Below are 18,955 nucleotides of genomic sequence, written 5' to 3'. Positions count from 1 at the left end.
AATGTCAATATTTTCTTTTCTTATACTATATAGACAGGAAATGTCAATATTTTCTTTTCTTTTACTATATAGACAGGAAATGTCAATATTTTCTTACACTATATAGACAGGAAATGTCACTGTGCTAAGTGTATTAACTTGAAAATTTAGGAGGAGGAAATGTGGCACAAGAATAAGACCGTTTTTTTCCCTCTTCTCAGATTGGGTAGCTTGTATGTGCTGTGGAGGGGAGAACATGCTTTTGGTACTTGGGGGATGATGTGTGGCTGTGAGATTTGAAGAAACACACCTGAACTTTTGACATTGAAGTTTGTTTCCTTGGCTTTTATGATACTTAAAGTCTTACCACACAATTGAGTTTCCTTACCTATGCACCTGTATTAACTTTTGTCACCAATTGCTTATAATCTACTTTTTTACCACACATCTTATTTTAGAACAATGTAACACATTTTTAATATCACTATCAAAGAAAAGGTGAAAGTTGTACATGAGTAGCATCTCCTTCTCCTGGCCTCTTAGATCTTGTTTGCTCATTTGCCGTTAACTTACTTATTATATTAATATAAGTGCCTACAATTTAAAATTTCTTGTCTTAGGGGAAAAAAAACCTTATTTTATGTTGTTTTATCAACTTTATTTTCTATATTTTGAAGCCTTTTGTTTCCATTTATGATGTGTGTGTAGAGGTCAACTTTGTGGAAATTGTGTTCTTCCCACTATGACCTGGATTCTGAGGATCAAACTCAAGCTGCTAGACTAACATGAGAAAGACTTTTACCTGATGATCAATCTTACGGGCCCAACACTTTTATTTTTTTAGGCTTTATCATATTTATTGTTGATTATCTTATAAAAATTTATGCAATTACTTTTCAGAAATATAAGGCATCTTTCTATGAGAGATGAAAAAATAGCAAAAAAGTTGCTCCATTTTGGAAAAAATAAAGAGACTGATCTTTCAATAAGTAGATAAATATAAATGTCAGGATATGTATATGAATCCATATTGATTTAAAGTGGTAATGGTGAGCCCAGTGCCACTTGTTATGAAAGAAAATTGGTAATGAGTAGCTTTCCTATGTTGTAAAACAGATGCGGAATTGGGATTCAGTCTAGTAATGCAGTCACCGGTAAACCTGGTAGGCAGGGAGAAAGTTCAAAAAGGAGGGAGAAAGGCAGAAAATAAAGGAGGAAAGAACCAGCAGTGTAATGGCGAAGTTACACATGTGGCATCTGTGATCAAAATTTCTAAAACATGGTAGGTCTTTATATTTGTCCTGCATCATAATTTGGGCAAAAAATCAGGTGAGCATAAAAAGACAGAGATTGAAAATCTAGAATAATTATTTTGCAAAAAAAAATATTATAGGCACTAGAAGTAAAATGAGAATGCTTTGTGGAAAATTATACTTAGTCATCTGTGCAATGAAATAATTAAATGTGCATATGAATACACCTTCTATCTTACAAATGGTGTTTCACACACCAAAACATGGGTCCTAATGGCTTTTCAGGTTTCATTTTTTCTGGGAATTTTTCTGAATTTCTCTGAACATCACTTCAGGATTGCTCAATTTTTTCAGAATTGATGGTCATTTGGGTAAAACTTAGAGTACAGTGAAAATACAAACATGAACATGTAAGTATAAATCTTTAGTTTATTTCTTCCATTCAACAGAGAAATATGAAACAAATTTGACGGAAACGATGACAGGAAAGGGCATGAAAACAAGTATGAACACTCTTGGAAAACAGGATAAATTTCTTCCTACCACCAACAAAATACCAATTTTCCCTTGTCTGGAAATAGAGAGGTGATAAATTTTGTTACATGCTCTAAAGCCACAGGAAACTAGCCATTCCTATGATGGCACCATGATGGGAATTTCCGAGTTATTTTGCCTTGGTTAAGGTTACCAGCTATTTGTCCAAAATACTATCTCTGACTGCTTCTGAAAGTTTTTTTTTTTTATGTTGCCACCGTAAATTACAACAGTTTTGAATGACTCAAGCTAGCTCCTATAACATGGTTGAGTGTCACACAATCACATGAGAGCTTAAGAGAACACATTCGGTTCCTCAACGACAGTCTTGGCCTCCTGAATGGCAAGCTTGACGCTGGAGCGTCACCTTGCCCCTGATTGCTAGCTTCCTGTCTGCTGTGCAGATTTTAAACTAATCACACCTCTAATAGTACAGGAGCCAATTTTGTATAAGTGGCCATTTTCTCTTTCACCTGCCCTTCTAGCCTATCTGCTCTTTCTCTGGACAAAATGATGAAATACAAATCCATGAGGCAGATTTGTACAGACCTGAGTGCTTAGTGTCTGGTCATGTGTGTTGATGCTGGCCTTGCAGTGTAACTAGAGTTTCCCTAAGGCCAGAGAAGTGCTTATCTTTTTTATTATGGAGTTTTTATTAGGAGTTCTGTGACCATACTAATTTTGATATTTTACGCTTAAATTATAAGCAAATTTATATAAATTTAAATTACATAAAATTTATACCTAATAGGAAATATATGACTAACTATGATATAGAGAATCAGCAATGATTTATTAAGACTTTGGGTTCTTTTACTCCAATTTTAGTATTATATGTATTTACAGCTATTTTTATATCTTAGAAAAATTGAGGATTTTATATTAAATTGGCAAGTGCTTACAGATATAAAATGTTCTGCGTATCAAGGAAAGTACATCTCTGACACACAAAACCAAGACCTCTCCTTTGTTATGTGAGGTTTATACTCCTTCACCCTTTTAAGAGGTTCTGCATTTTAGAGTCTTGTGACCAATTTATTAATCACAGTTCTTGTCCTAGTTTCTGACTGAATGTACCTTATATCAACAAGTCTTTCTGAATTTCCCCAGCTGAAACAATCTCTACCAGTTATTTCTTTTTATCTGTACCTATCTCAACTTAAATTCAATTTCAAGTTTTAATTAAGCCCAGATTCATATCTAAGAGGCTTCCATTGTTGTCCTCTTGAAGCAAACAAATTGAAAGATCACAGTAACTAAACTGTCAAACATTACTTGCTGAACAAGTTATCAAATTAATATGCATGATACATTGTGAAATTTGCAAGCACCTTCACAGAAATAAACAGACCCCAGAGCCAAAAGATTCACATTTGAATCAAGGATTCATGAGGATTTATTGATTATCTTTCATTGTATTGTCACACGACCTCCATGAAAATTTGAGAAATAAGGCCATCAAAATATTTCATTTATTGTGATATTCTCAAGAAGCTTTTGTTTTTACAATAATTTAGCAAAATATATTTTATATCTGTGAAATGTTTACTAACACTTATATAATATGGGTTCACTATTCATCTCTTTGCCTGCGTTTATCTTTCTATTAGTTTACTGCTGACCATGGTTTAATTTAGACTTTTATTTTAGTCATGTGATCAGGTAGTTTGAGTAAATGTTAATATGAACGTAGACAGACAAGATCAGGATCAATCCAACTACACAATAAAGTTTTGCATCTGTATCAATTGCTTAGGACAATTATGCCTTCTGCATTTTTTTCCATTCCAAAAGCAAATAGAACCCCACCTCCAATACTGCGTTAACCAATACTTATAAGTGTGAGATGAGGTACACAGCTGCAATATGCAATTTTGGTTACTGTAGTAATATACATTTATCGTTTTCCTGTCTACCTTATAAATCAGAGTAGCACACTTTTCACATTTATTCCTTTTGTTGATTAAATTTCAAGACAGTAAAATTGTCATGTCATGTCAGCCTCAAGTATTAAATGTACTGTTCCTCTCTCAAAACGTTTCTTCTAGAAGGTATTGTACTTGCTCTGAGTCAATAGAAATTCAATTTCAAGTTTTTTTCTTATTTTTATGCAGATGATTATAACCTTTAAATAGGAACATGAAGTACAAGAACAGAGTTTGATCATTTTCTGGAAATTACTCTACTATGAATGAGTAAACAAAATTGGATTTTTTGATTACAAGTAAAATGGCACAGACTTTAATAACCTTCTTATCTCAGTAAGACATTTATTAAGGATTAGCAGTTTAAAGGGGCTTGGGACTATAGCTCCTGCGAGGCTTTGTCAAGGACAACTTATCAAGAAATGTGCTCTGCATTTCTTTCTTTTGATCATAGATTAATTGTGAGTAGATCCTTTCACTTTTCTTTAATATTTTATCTTTAGGGAAATCTGACCTGTTAGAAATCATAATCCCCCCAACAGCTGTGAGCACATTAGAATTATGTATTATAAAACACATTTCCGTGCAGAACATATGGCTGTGCAGGCATAAAGATCTGTATTTTTGGCCCAGGTTTGGAATTAATACATTCCTTAAGCTGCTGAATGGTGTTCATGATGTTTGCAAAATTCTATTACTAGAAATATAATTCTCAAATGCTGCTTCTGATGCTATCATAGGAATTTGAAATTAAGTATGCTTAAGTGTCATGATGCTCTTTATACTAGCCATTGTTCATTTTTTTCCAAGACCACCATCCTGCCTACTTTCTTATGAAATTTCTGCTATATTTCCCCTATTCAAATATATGATTTGACTTGGCTGAACAACATTGGTTATACTCTCTTTCCAACCTGTACAGACCCTTCTCTCTGTTCATATTTATTGTTACAAAACAACTTTCTATCATTGGCAAAGTCAATGTTGGGCTTAAAGGAGTTAATCATTTGAATAAGTAGCGAGGACATTTAAATAAATATCACTTATCTCCAATATTTCTTAAGTGCCATTGGTCCTGACAAGGAAGTGAGAAAAGGTGTTAAAGATAATATATGTCCATGTGTCTTCCAAAAGATTCAAGCATCAGTCTGGTCAGTAACATTAGCCTTACTAAACAAATACAGAGATTATGCAGCATGCCGCTGATAATATTCATTAAATGATTAGGAATCTATGCCACAAGTGTGTGATAAAATGAAGCTTCCTTTTCAATTTATCTCTATATTCCAGTAACCAAATAATAAATATTCTTGCAGCAATCTAGGATTTGATCCAACTTCCCTACTGATAAGTTGAATCTTACACTGTTTACTCATTAGTCTCTCTGACTTAAAAAATAGATATTAAATATTCATTAACCAAACTCACAGTCATGCTTCCATTTCTTTTGGTGAATATTTCCTTTCAGGCCAATTGACCAATTGCAAGTATCACATCAAGAAAGACAACTCAATCCTCTCTGCTACATGTAGCCAATATAGTACTTCAGAATTTTAAACATTTTTCCTTCCTCTTTTAATGTCTAAGTTAAGCATGCAAGCAAACAGTCACACAGAGACGACAATTTTTTTCAGTTCCTTAATTCTATACCACATATTATTGTTCTTCCCTTAAGTTTTGTGGAAAGTTTTAATGCTTATAAGATTGTAGACATTTCATCAGGACACAGATGTGGGTAATACTTGATCTCAGGCCTCTTAACTGTACGACTTGCTCCTTTCTGTGAACAGAGTTTTGAGACCTAGGTCCTTGCTATGAGAACTGGAATATGAATGCATGGTTTAGCTTTGTAAATGTCCATTGGAAATTATGAAGAATTCTTTACCTTTCATCATTTGATATTTTTGGAAAACATTTATTAATGTGACATTTACTTCACAAAGTGTTGGAAGGTTTTAACAACAGGATAGCATACAGAACCATTATTGTGGTCTTTAGCACGTTATAATTGTTTAGCTGGTTCCTTTTGTGGTCAATATGAGACATTAAACACTACTGTCCAGATATTTAACACTGCTGTCTTGAAATGATGGGAATTTCAATCTCAGACAAAAGACATTTTTAGTGGTTTTAGATAATTTGATGGATAGTTACCCTTTGATTTTGGACATGTTTATGGAGGTATATTGTAAATATAATCAAATTTATCAATGTTAACAATAAAACAGTTACTAATTGCTAAAATTGATGAATTATGAAACTTAAAAACAGCATAAAAGGTTAAAGGAGAGAAGGCATCTAGAATTTCTGAATTTCGTTTTATATGAGTCACTTGAAATAATTTGAAAAGAAGTTTAAAGTATCAGAGTTATTTTCTTCCCAAGAATGAATCTAATTGCTATCAACTTATAGGGAATTTGCACTAAAAAATTTCAGTTTCTAGGAAAACATCTAAAATGATAGGATCATTAATGTCATTATCTTTCAATCTTGTAGGAGTATACCATAGATATAATTTTTGCCCAAACCTGGTTTGACAGCCGCTTAAAGTTCAATAGCACCATGAAAGTGCTTATGCTTAACAGCAACATGGTGGGAAAAATCTGGATTCCTGACACATTCTTCAGAAACTCAAGAAAATCTGATGCACATTGGATAACCACACCTAATCGCCTGCTGCGGATTTGGAGTGATGGAAGAGTTCTGTACACTCTACGGTAATATTTATACAAACTGAGGTCGTATTTTCAGCTCGTAAAAAGACTTCTTCACACCAGCAGAGTAGGACATAGGGGCACCTTTCATTTGTTAAAATCTAACATGGTGAACTATTTGGTGATACTTTTTTATATTCGGAGTTACTATCAAACGAAAGGATGGGAAAAAATATTTGGTCTTCCTACTTGGAAGCAAGAAAAGTTTTGACTCATATTTTAAATTTTATTCATTTATTAATTTGATGATGCCTTAAATATTTTATTTTGTATGTACATAAATTTTGTTTGCTTTTTCACTACACACATACCTTGTGAAAACCAGAAGAGAAACTTGGATCCCCTGAAACTGGAGTCACAGATGGTTGTGAGTCACTCTATGGGTACTGGGAACCAAAACAGGTCCTCTGCAAGATCAGTGAGTGTTTAAATCCTGATTATACTCAGCCATGGTTAATATTTATAAGTGTATAATTTAAATTCCTGTGATTTTTTCCCTTGTAATTTATTATTATTTTGATTTTTAGCACTGTTGTGAAACATCACCATTGATCCTTGAGTTCAAATCTACCTAATTTATCCCTGTCAAAATATATGCTTATTAAAAATTACTACCTTGTTTTTACTTTTTAAATTTTATTTAGAGTTACATTTCTCCCTTTTTTTATCCTCTCTCCAAACCTTTCCATCTAAATCTCCCAGTTCTCCTTCAAAGACTAGGCTTCTTTCTTTACTAATTGTTATTGCATACATATATTTGTGTGCGTCTCTATGTATATGTGTATATAAATATGCATATACATATACACTTTTTAAATATAGCATGCTCAGTATTTATAGTGTTATATATGTTTTTAGGGATAAGCATTTGACATTGGACAACCAATGAGTGTAATGTTTTCTGGAAAGAACAACTCTCATGCGCCCATCTTTTCCTTGTTGTCTGTAGGTCTTTGTGTTTTCTATTTCTACTTTGGCATGTTCAATGGTGTCATCCTTGAAGATTATCATGCTAAATTCAGAGAAAAAAATCATGCATAACCTTGTATAATGTAATACTTATTGTGTGTCTTTGAACATATTAATTTCATATATATACACTATATATATATATAATTCATGAAACTGCAGAAGCTTTATTTTTAATGCAAAAGCAGAGATTGACATTTACAAAATAGATACTTAGTTGTCTGAAGAAATGTTTGAATTTCATACTCAGTAGTGAATGATATAATATTCAGTATTAAGTTTAAGGTTATCTTTGTATTTTATTAGGTTATAGTCCATTATAGGATGCCCAAATGATGTTTTAAAATCAGATAAGTAGTTTTTGAAGACTTAAACAACTCTGCTTTGTGCAATACAAATATTTTTTTTCTTCTAAATAGATTAACAATTAATGCAGAATGCTATCTTCAACTTCATAACTTTCCTATGGATGAACATTCCTGTCCACTGGAATTTTCAAGCTGTAAGTGAAAGAAATGTCAATCCTACAAATTTGGCCTTAAAAATACTTTATTAGCTTATAGAATGAAATAAAATGTGATTGTTATTCCACTTTTAAGTTTAATAAATGTAAGTACTACATTTGTTTATTGATTTTAAATTTTAAAAAAATGAGTTTTTAGTGAATATACATATTGCAAAATAATCTTTTTAACTTAGTTTTATTTCAATGCCTTTTACTTTATTTTTCTACTTTGTTTTGTTGAAAACTGACTTTTCTGCATTGTATTCTAACTACAATTCCGATTTTCTCAACTCCTCCTAAGTGCTTTCTGCCTCCAGTCTCACTTGAGTCACACCCATTCGGTCTCTTCTTGGAAAACAAGCAGGTGTCTAAAGAATAACATAAAAAGATAAAATCAATAAACTGGAGTAGAAAAAGTAAACTAACATTCCCTTTTCTCATTCTAAATACTCATATGGGCTGTGAATCTAGGCTTGCATTCATTCAAATGATTTTACACAACTAGAATTAAAATCTCTTTGAAACTATATCAATCTTCCTGATGCAATATCTCACTTTATTGGATTTTAAAATAGGTTTCAAAAATTGGTTGAGGAAAAAGTGTTTGCTTTTATAAATGATTTCAAATAGGAAAGGATTTTAGCCACTGGAATTCATATAAGAAATTATAAGCAGAAAGACAGGCTTACAATCAACTCAGATATGAGTGTATTTTAAAAACACATTGAAGTCCTGTGTTGATTTTGACAATATTTTGGGGATTAAATAGTAACTACCAGGTCACAGTAATTCTAGCACACGAGAGTCTGAGATGGTTCCCAAGTTCCAGGTAAATAATAATAGAGACAATCTGAGATTTATGAATCAAGACAGTAGGACAACATCAAACTTCCCTCTCTCTCAAACTACTCAGTGCAAAAACAAAACTCATAATTGTAGTCATCATAAGTGCTATATAATTCTTTAAAGCACACACATACCACACACACATATACACTTCAGTTAGTATTTTCTGTATTTGACAAACTTTATAGTATTGAATGAGAGAAGGATCACAAATACTCATTGTTTGGATGGTGTTGGTATTGCAATGATAATATTTTAAATTTTTCTAAACTACATATATTTTACTACAATTTTTTCTCCAGATGGATATCCTAAAAATGAAATTGAGTACAAGTGGAAAAAGCCCTCTGTGGAAGTGGCTGATCCTAAGTACTGGAGGTTATACCAGTTTGCATTTGTAGGATTACGAAATTCAACTGAAATCTCTCACACAATCTCTGGTAAGGAGGAAACAGAAGCTGACGTTGTTATTTAGGTATAGAACGCAGAATGTAGATTTTTATATGCTTTACTCACTATCTAACATATCTATTTCTTATAGGAGATTATATTATTATGACAATCTTCTTTGACCTGAGCAGGCGGATGGGCTATTTCACCATCCAGACCTACATCCCATGCATTCTAACAGTTGTTCTTTCTTGGGTTTCCTTTTGGATCAATAAAGATGCAGTACCAGCCAGAACATCACTGGGTAAGACTGTGCTGCTATAGAACAAGCTCTTAAAAATTAATAAATAAAAATTCATTGATGCATATTTTAGAAATATCCTCTAGACTATAATGAGGTAATAATGGATGAAAAAAGTTTAGTATTATACAAAATTGAAAGAACTTCAAATAGTATAGGATTTTACATAGTAAAGAACTTGGAATTAGAAAACTCATATTTTTCCCGTAAACAGGACTAAATATTTACACACACACACAATGTGTGAGTGTTTAAGAATTAACACATAAAAAGCAGAGAAGGGAAAATATCTGAGTCTCATTTGATAAATATTTTAATTGCTTTACAATGAATATTGACTACGTTTTAGCAGGATCACAAAACATCAGCGTTTAATTTACTGATTAATACTGGAATTGCAAATTGATGGCCAGCTGTTCCAAAAGACAGATATCTAGATAGAACAAGAGCTTCCTGATTTCTAAAACATCAAAAGCAGTGAAATTAATCTGTTCCTTTTAGAGTTTCTTATACAATGCCAATGTTTACAAGAGTAATTTCTGCTTCATCCTTTAAAAGGTTGATGATGATCTTTCTAAATAGTGTACCATAATGATCACAATATATAGTAAACAAATGGCTGATTATTTATACATGTTTTAACAAAGTGACAATCTATAGTCTCTTTAATATTATGCAAGAAAAGCTTATTAATAATTGATTCATATTCAGAATAAAGATTCAATCACATTGTGATTATAATTTTATCTAAAAATGTAAAGTTAGATGAGTTTTATTTTTAATGATTAATAGGTTTTCCTGTAGTTTCTATGATAGCTGTAAAAAATGTTCATTCAATTAACATAGTAGATTTAAAATCACATAAATAGGTCAGTAGTAAATCCTGAAATATTAAGTATCCTAAAAAAAATTATGGAGTCCTACCATAGGTATAGAGTAGGTGAGTGAACAAAATCTATCTATATATACATTTTATTTACCCTATCCTTTAAGATATTTTATGTTTCTCAAAAGATTTATTGAAACTTATTTGTATTATAATAAAATTTTAGCTTAGGCACTGGGGATACTGATGATAGTAATCTATAGGCATAAGAATAAATCATTACCCTGTTTTTCTTAAGATCACACAGCAAATAAATGAATGTAAGAAGTGGAGATTTAGAATTGAACTTAAATTTACCTCCATTCTTCAAAACCTCTGCATTTGTATTATTTTTTTCTTTCTAACACTAATTATCCATGGGAGAATAATGATGAGGTTCTCTAAGAATTATTTCAGCATATTCTAGTGGGCACATGAGAAAAAATGATCCCCATTGCTCCTCCTATACTAAAGATTTTTTGTAGCCATTTATTTAAATTACATTCATATTTACAAATACATATTTATTTAGCATTATACTTAGCATATTTAAAAATCTTAAACATTTAATTCACAGAGCTATGGTTGTGGCAATAAAGAACAAGAATGGAGTTGGGGGTAGCTGGAGAGGTAACTTGGTGGTTTGGAGCACATGCTGCTCCTGTAAGGAGCCAGGTTTGGTTTCCAGCACACATACGGTGACTCACAACCATCTCTAACTATAGTTCCAGTCCTGTCTTGCAGCTTCTTGCAATGTATCCATGTGGCACATATACAAATATAATTAAGTGCTTTTGTGTATGAGTGTACAAGCACTTAAATAATAATATTTGTAGAAGAATGAAAAACACACAAAAAAATAGAGCTTCTTCTCAGTTAGATGACTTAAGATTAACAATGGTGAGAATAATAAGACGACTATTATATAAAGGGAGAGATAAAGGAGTCCAAAGATGGACACATGGACTTGGCTTTGACATGTATCAGAATTGCACATACTAAAAATTTTAAAAATATAAAAATTCATTAAGTGTATTTGAAATGCAAAATATATTGTTATAATTCTGCATCCTTAAATTTGAAGTTTTTAAACTAAGTTCAAATTATGACAAAAGAAAATATTACATTAATACATTAGTTAGGCTACTCTTACTGAATGAGGCAAACAAAAAAATAAACAAACAAAATAAACACAACAAAAAAAAACCCTCCAATAACTGTTCCTTCAAGTAATTTGAAAACTACTTGCTTCTACTGCACAGGTTCATAAGTGCTCACTGTGGTGTCATATACTGTGGAGAAAGGGATTCAGAGACTGTTGGTTCTTGGATGTGTAGGGTGTATGTGTGGTTCGTGACTTGAATTTCCATAGCCATCTCATCGTTCAAGGTGGCTGCTGGCTTATGGTCATAGCATTGCAGTAGAAAGAAGAGGAGGGAATAAAGCAAGGCATCTCTCACATTGTGGTGTCTTCTAGACTTTAATTCTTGGCTTAGTCCCCCTGGTACAATCTTACCTTCTGGTCACACTCTGCTTCAGAGAAGTGCCCAGTGAAATTGTACTTTAAGAAAACCTCCTGTCAGCCCAGCAAGTGGTGGCACACGCTTTAATTCCAGCACTTAGGAGGCAAAGACAGGAGGATCTCTGTGAGTTCGAGGCCAGCTTGGTCTACAAGAGCTAGTTCCAGGAAAAGTTCCAAAGCTACAGAGAAACCCTGTCTCAAAAAGCCAGAAAGAGAAAGAAAGAAAAGAGAAAACCTCCTGTCAACTAAAAATGTTTATTTTTTAACCATGGAGAAGGGAAGAGTGAATATTAGGAGCCAACCTGAAATCCATAGTGATTTGAATCATTAAACTTTCCTACACAAAGAACACAGTGAACATAATGTAGCCATAGTTACTAGTAATTCTTTCTGGCAATCATATCCTTTTGTTTCCATTGTTTATTTCAGCTGACGTTATTGTTAAATTAGAAGAAAAGAATAAAAATGTTCTGCTAAATGACTTGTAATCATCTATTATTTTCCCTTTTCTTCACAGGTATCACTACGGTCTTGACTATGACAACCCTTAGTACAATTGCCAGGAAATCTTTACCTAAGGTTTCTTATGTGACAGCAATGGATCTTTTTGTCTCTGTTTGTTTTATTTTTGTGTTTGCAGCACTGATGGAATATGGAACCTTGCATTATTTTACTAGCAATAATAAAGGAAAAACCACCAGAGACAGGAAGCATAAAAACAGAACTTCGGTATGTTTTATTTTTATTCCCTTTTAATAGTAATATTTTTGAGAATTTCATACATGAATGTTGTATTTATATCACTGTCTCCCTTTCCCTTCTTCACTCTCCTCTCTTCCTTCCAAATTCACAATCTCTTTTTTAATATTATCATTACACATACATATGTGTGGGATATAATAAGGTGTAAGAGTTGGGACCTTGTAGCATTACTTGTGTTTGTTTTAGCTTGTCAACCTGGGTTGTCATGATGATCTTGTTAAGACAAGTAGGTTGTTGGTAATTCATAGGTGTATTTCCTTGTTATGTCTAGGGGCCATGATTTATTCACAGATATCCTTAGCCACTGTCTAGTATAATGTTTCCGTCCCCTCTTCCATGAATTTCACTTAGCCTCAGGTTTAGGAGTTGTGTTGCATGTATATCACTTGGGGTTGCATATACCACAGTCACTCATTTTCTGAATTTGTATTATGTGTATCAATATAATGGTCTGCATCTCTTGCAAAAAGAAGTTTCTTTGATAAGTAGTGAGAGTTACTCTTATCTGTTGTTATAAGGATAGGTATTTTGAAAATGGTTGGAAAGCTACCCACTGACATAAGAAGCTTCTCTGGCAAAAGTTGGGACCAGCCCAAATCTACAGATATAACTACTTATAAGGCAGCTTGATAAACATGACCATTAAGTAGAACTTCAATAGGATAGGTTGTTTTCTCTATTGTCTAATTCTTTCCTAGCCATGATTTTGATCTTGATTCCAATGCCCCTCCTATGAATCAGGTCTCAAGTCCAGTCAAGGGAGCAATTGTATAGATAGAATTATATTATTGTACACTGTACAGATCCTGTTTAGCAGGTCAGAAATAGAGCTACATAACATCACTGATATTTTTTCCTCCCCCACAAGCTTGCATAACACTTTGCAATGCTATGAAAAATAGGTAGCAGGTAGAGTTTCCTGGTTAGCTCAGGAGTAATTTGTTTTATAAATGTCACCAATGTATATGGTTTCTTCAGCAGCAGGATCTAGTTATGGTGAAAAACCTAGAGTAATGGCCAAGTACTGTATTGTTTGGGATGGTATTGAGACATCCCTAACCAAAACTCTTAGGGAGATAACCCCATTTCTCCAAGATTTTCTTTTAACAACCTGGCTCTTCTTGGAATAGTATTTTCCACTACTGCAGAGTACTTCCGTTCACATTCCTTTAAAAAATATTTTAAATTAGCTTACAAATTATTGGGTTTCATGGGTCTTCTTTGTACATCCTTAGTTTTGGTTAGTCCGTCATCTATACCTCTCCGCAAGTCTTTGTTTTAGTTACTGGTCTGTTCCTGTGAAGAGACACCATGACTAATGTAATTTTTGTGAATGAAAACATTTAGTTGGGGGGTTGCTTAGAATTTCAGAGGATTACTCCATGCTTATCATGCCAGGGAGCAGACAGGTATGGCACTGGAGCAGTAGCTGAGGGCTTTACATACTGATTAACAGGCATCAGTCTCTCTCTCTCTTTCACACACTCTCTGTCTGTCTGTCTGTCTGTCTCTCTCTCTCTCTCACACACACACACACAAGCACACACAAGCACACACGCACAAACATACAGAGATGGAGAGACAGTCAGATAGAGATTTGGACTAACATGGCTCTTGAAGCCATGCCCATTGTCGTTTCAAACAAAGCCACACTTCCTAATCCTTTCTAAAAGTCCAACTGAGAAGGAAACATTCAAATCTATGAGCCTATGGGCCATTCTTACTCAAGACGCTACAATTCCCCATTCCCACTTAATCCTTTATTGTCCCTGTGTAACCTCATATTACATGTTTTCTATTACCCTCTCTTGCTGTATTTTTACTTGAATTACAAGATCATAGGTTCCCAATATGCTGTTCATGCATGCTTCGTTTTAGTTAAGTCTTCCCATGGGCCATATTGCCTACAATTCCCATTACTCCACTAAGTACTTCAGTGTATCTGCCCCAAGAATTCACCTTCTCTATTTTCAATTTAAATGTATTTCGAAACACCCTTCTCTAAATGCACCTCCTCCACCAAAGCCCTCTTCATGTTTCCTAGTCTCCACATATGATGCATGTTACACATAGAAAAGTAATTGAGGAAGAATATGCCAAAATTTTCAGTAGGGACCTATGTGGCTTCAATGTATAACACCTTTAGTTCCATCATCTGCCTGCACATTTCATCATTCTACTTTCTTTATAATTAATATTCCATTGCATATATGTACCACATTATTCACATTTCATGTGGCAGTTGACAGATATAAGGGTTGATTCCGTTTTCTAGCCACTGTGAATAAAGTAGCAATCCATATGACTGTGCAAGTATCTTTATTGCTAGCTATAAAGTGGTTTCATATGCGTATGTGTAAGAGTGATTTAAACTTGGACATCTGTAGATCTCTTTTTAACATTTGGAGAGTCCTGCCTCCTGGTTTTCTGAGTTGCTGAACTAGTTTATGCTCTCATTAATAATATGTGATGCTGACAAACAAAACCCAAGATTATACGAGAGGACCATTCATCAAGACCAAGAGCTTCATTCTAGAGATGCAGGCATGGTTCAACAAATGTAAATGCCTTTGGCAAAATTACTTCAACATTTCTAAATGACAAAAGTTACAGAGATCTAGGATTGGGGGAGCATGCCTCAATATAATAAAGGTATGTATAGTAAAAATAAATAGCTAATATTCTTTTAAAGGAAGAAAATCTCATAGCATTTCTACTAAGATCAGAGAAAAGACGTGTTCTAATCATTTGTATTCAATTAGTACAAGATTCTTTAATGCTACATTCTTTGTCAAAAGTGTAATAGTATCTAAACCTATTTAAGATATAGTTTTGAATCTGGTTATGGTTTTTCACACCTGCTATCCCAGCAGTTGAAAGGCAGAGGTAGGGAGACTGTCTTGCATGATGAGCTATAAATGAAGACGTTGCATTAGTACAACAAAATAAAATATTAATTGATTTCTTTTTCACAAGTATCTGTGGATTTGCAAGAATGAGTGGCACACATAATTAACTCACTTTTAGAGAATCTCTTTTAAGGCTATAGCCTACCAAGAGTAGAAAGTCGTAGCTCTTACACTTTCTCTAGTTTCTGTACAATTATATACTTTTAATCCACACCCAATCACAATGACTAACTTACATATTGTATCAAATTATATGTTAAAATTGATTATAATAACTCGAATATATGTAACAATTAAATGATTGACTGTAATTTAAGTTTATAATAGCATTATAGCAACCTGAATGCAATATCTAACATTCATTGAGGGTTCCAGACAGATCTGAGCATTTCACATGCTTTCATTTGTGCTCAAAGAAACCCTACAAATGCAAGTTCATCGACTTTCACAAGGCAGCTTTGTCAGTGATAGATCCAAGATTCATGCTCAGGTCTCTTTGTGAGCCGAGAGCTCCATTTTTTTAAAGCCTTCATTTTAACATTTTATTCTGTTCCAAACACTTAGAAAAGTAGACTTTCATTTTGTCAATATTGACAATATGACAGTATGCTACAGATTTCAGTAAATACATTCAGAACAAATACTCAAATAAAGACAGTGCAAGACATCCATCCTTGACAAACAGCTTGTAAGCCTGCTATAATATGTTTACCACGAGACTCAAGTGATCAAATTTCTTTATGTTTAGGTACTGAATGGCTTTGCTCTATTTTTTTCTTTTTATGATTTCTATTTTAGAAATGTGGATATATCTTAATTCTTTATTTTTCATAATATATTTTAAGAGTTAAGGCTAGTAAACTTTGTATTTAGGTCCAATGATGTTCAATGCCAAAGAAGACATTGCTAGATGTAAAGATCTGAGAATTTGCTTCAAACCACAATTCTGTTACTGTTACAAATTCACAACAATTTAAAAGATCATGTTTATGATTTTATGAACAAAGTACAAAAGAATAATGATTTCCACTTGAATAATCGGTACTAGACTTATTAGATTTAAAATAAATTTTATTATCGTGTGAATACAGATGATGTGGAGTGTGTTCTTACACGTACCAGAGCAAACATGAGGGGGTCAGATGAAAACACAACAGGATAGGTTTCCTAATTACATCTTTATGTGGATTCCAGAAATCAAACTCATATTCTCATGTCAACAAGGTAAGGATTTCACCCACTGAGTCATTTTGGTTGCTTGTGCACTGATCAATTTTAAAGAAAGAAACTGAACGTTCTTACTATTTTTTTATTCACCCAAACCAAACCTCTTCTCTGTTTTCCATCTCATTCTTTAGTCCTCATTTTAAAATGGAAATGCCCACACTTGTGTGTAGCAATTGTATTTGTTTTATTTAATTTTTATAACTTTTGTTAGAGATTCCAAGAATAAAAACAAATGACATTAACACACATGTAATATGTAATGCCATATGAGTTTTATAGTTTCTTTTATACAGATATGTAACCCAGGTGGATTACTAACTGAAACACACCTTATTGGTGTTTGAACAGCTAGCTACCCAGTGCAACCTCAAACTATAGAGCACAGCTCCAAGTGTCATGTTGACTCAGGGGAGCTGAAGCATAAAAATGGAAACTTAAAATTATGGTGTTTTTAAACATTAATTTATCAAAATATACTAAGAACTAACCAAAGTCTAGACATAATTTTACTACAGTTATTCAAGAAAAGAATCATGCTTAGTCTGTTAAATTTAGCAACAGTCTCAGCAAATTAAATACTAAAAATGGAAAAGAAACAACGAGATGACAGTATTGACATATTAAATGGCAAATAGCAATAGTTCACAGTTGACATATTAATTGACTGGAGAGTGTAAAAATATTTTATAGACATTCAGTACAAACTTTATGTGTCTTTCATGCTTCCTGAGATACATATTTCATTAGCTCTTACAACATTAAATGACAATTTGAAAAATTGGGGCCAGCAATCAAATTTGTATACCCGCTTGGTTTGTTTTCAGCCATCATGCCCTTGCTAATCTAATGCACTGATACAGAGGATAGACAGCTCTGTCCATTTTGGCTCACTTTTTCCATAAAACATATTGTGGAATCTACATTTTCCATTTTTTCCAACCCAGACACACCTCCTGCAGCATGTAAGCTTACACTGATTCTCATATTTTGGATTACAACTACCCTTTCTTTCTCTCTTTCTCCTTCCATATGGGAGCATTCATTAAGAAGCTAGAAAATCTGAATAGTCTGGAGTCCATAATTTTCCCTCTCTATTGTTTATGATAGGAAATATAGAGTGCCTTGAATATGGATATGAATATATATGTATATATTCATATATATAATCACATTAATATATATTCATATATTAAGAGATGACATCTGAGTAAAATATATTAAATAATGATATGCATTTATTAGAGATATCTTATACTTTTCACATTAAATATTTGATTCTATCTTCCTTTCCCTCTTCCCTCCTCTCTCTTTTTTTATTCCTTTAATCTTTCCTTTCTTTCTCATTTCTGCTTTATCTGAATTATTATTTTTACTCTACCTATACCTGTCTTCTAAAAAATGTCCCATTCAATATGTGGGTTTTATCTCTTAATACACACACTATTAATTATTAAATTATTTGCATGAGGTTATTGAAAATAAAGGTTTAGAAGTTATGTTACGTGTACTGGACTGTGATTCAGACTCTTGTGAAAGGGATAAGAACTGTAGACATGTAATGTTGGTAAACCCCTGTCACACCACCAATGATGAACATTTCATGGTGAAGCTTCAATATCCATAGGTTATAATAAATCTCATGAAACCATGAGATACCTACACTTTGGGACTGATTGCAGAATTGGACAGTACTGGATTAATTTTAGGCTCTCAAGATTTTTAAAGTGTAAAATTATGGGTATTTATTTTTTCACCAATGCAAAGACAATTTTTAGACAAAAGAAATTGAATGTGTACTCTGCTTCCAGGAATGTTTAGAGCTTGGTGTAGACAAGCTTGACAGACAAGTATGGTGTCCAGAATTTTATCCTCAACAGTCATGTAAAGATTGGATATAGAAATGCTCTCTGCAGGCAGTCTTGCACATTTACCTACCTCAGACCCCAGTGCAAGATGCTGTTTAAAAAAAAATGTAGAAACTTCATGTGTATTAGCACTCAAGACTGACCTCTCACTCCCTTATACACATAAATAGCTTTTATACACATTCTTAGCTTTTCAAAGAATGCAGAGTGTGATTTAGAGGATTAGGAGGATCATCTACATGCTATCTTCACTCAGCTTCAGTTTCTATTTTCCATAGCACATTTCCTTGAGCTATTATAATAGTCTCCAAAATTTTCACCTTTCCTCTTTTGCCAATTGAGGCTATATTATGCATGTCAATTCATTTCTTTCTTATTTATTTATTTAT

At 33.1% G+C, this 18,955-nt stretch overlaps 1 protein-coding gene across 1 annotated transcript in view; it reads left to right on the top strand.

Annotated features, from left to right (window-relative positions):
- The window catches only part of Gabrg1 (gamma-aminobutyric acid type A receptor gamma1 subunit), a 71,628-nt gene that overhangs the window by 46,283 nt on the left and 6,390 nt on the right, over positions 1–18,955 (top strand). The window contains exons 4-8 of the mRNA XM_005359305.2: positions 6,188–6,408; positions 7,794–7,876; positions 9,028–9,165; positions 9,267–9,419; positions 12,321–12,532. Of these exons, the coding sequence (XP_005359362.1) occupies positions 6,188–6,408; positions 7,794–7,876; positions 9,028–9,165; positions 9,267–9,419; positions 12,321–12,532 (807 nt within the window). The remainder of the gene's footprint in view (positions 1–6,187; positions 6,409–7,793; positions 7,877–9,027; positions 9,166–9,266; positions 9,420–12,320; positions 12,533–18,955) is intronic.

This window comes from Microtus ochrogaster, linkage group LG1 (assembly GCF_000317375.1).
Source record: "Microtus ochrogaster isolate Prairie Vole_2 linkage group LG1, MicOch1.0, whole genome shotgun sequence".
In the NCBI taxonomy this organism is placed as follows: domain Eukaryota; kingdom Metazoa; phylum Chordata; class Mammalia; order Rodentia; family Cricetidae; genus Microtus; species Microtus ochrogaster.
Note: the sequence above shows the minus strand (reverse complement) of the source record. Positions and strands in the feature narration are given on the sequence as shown.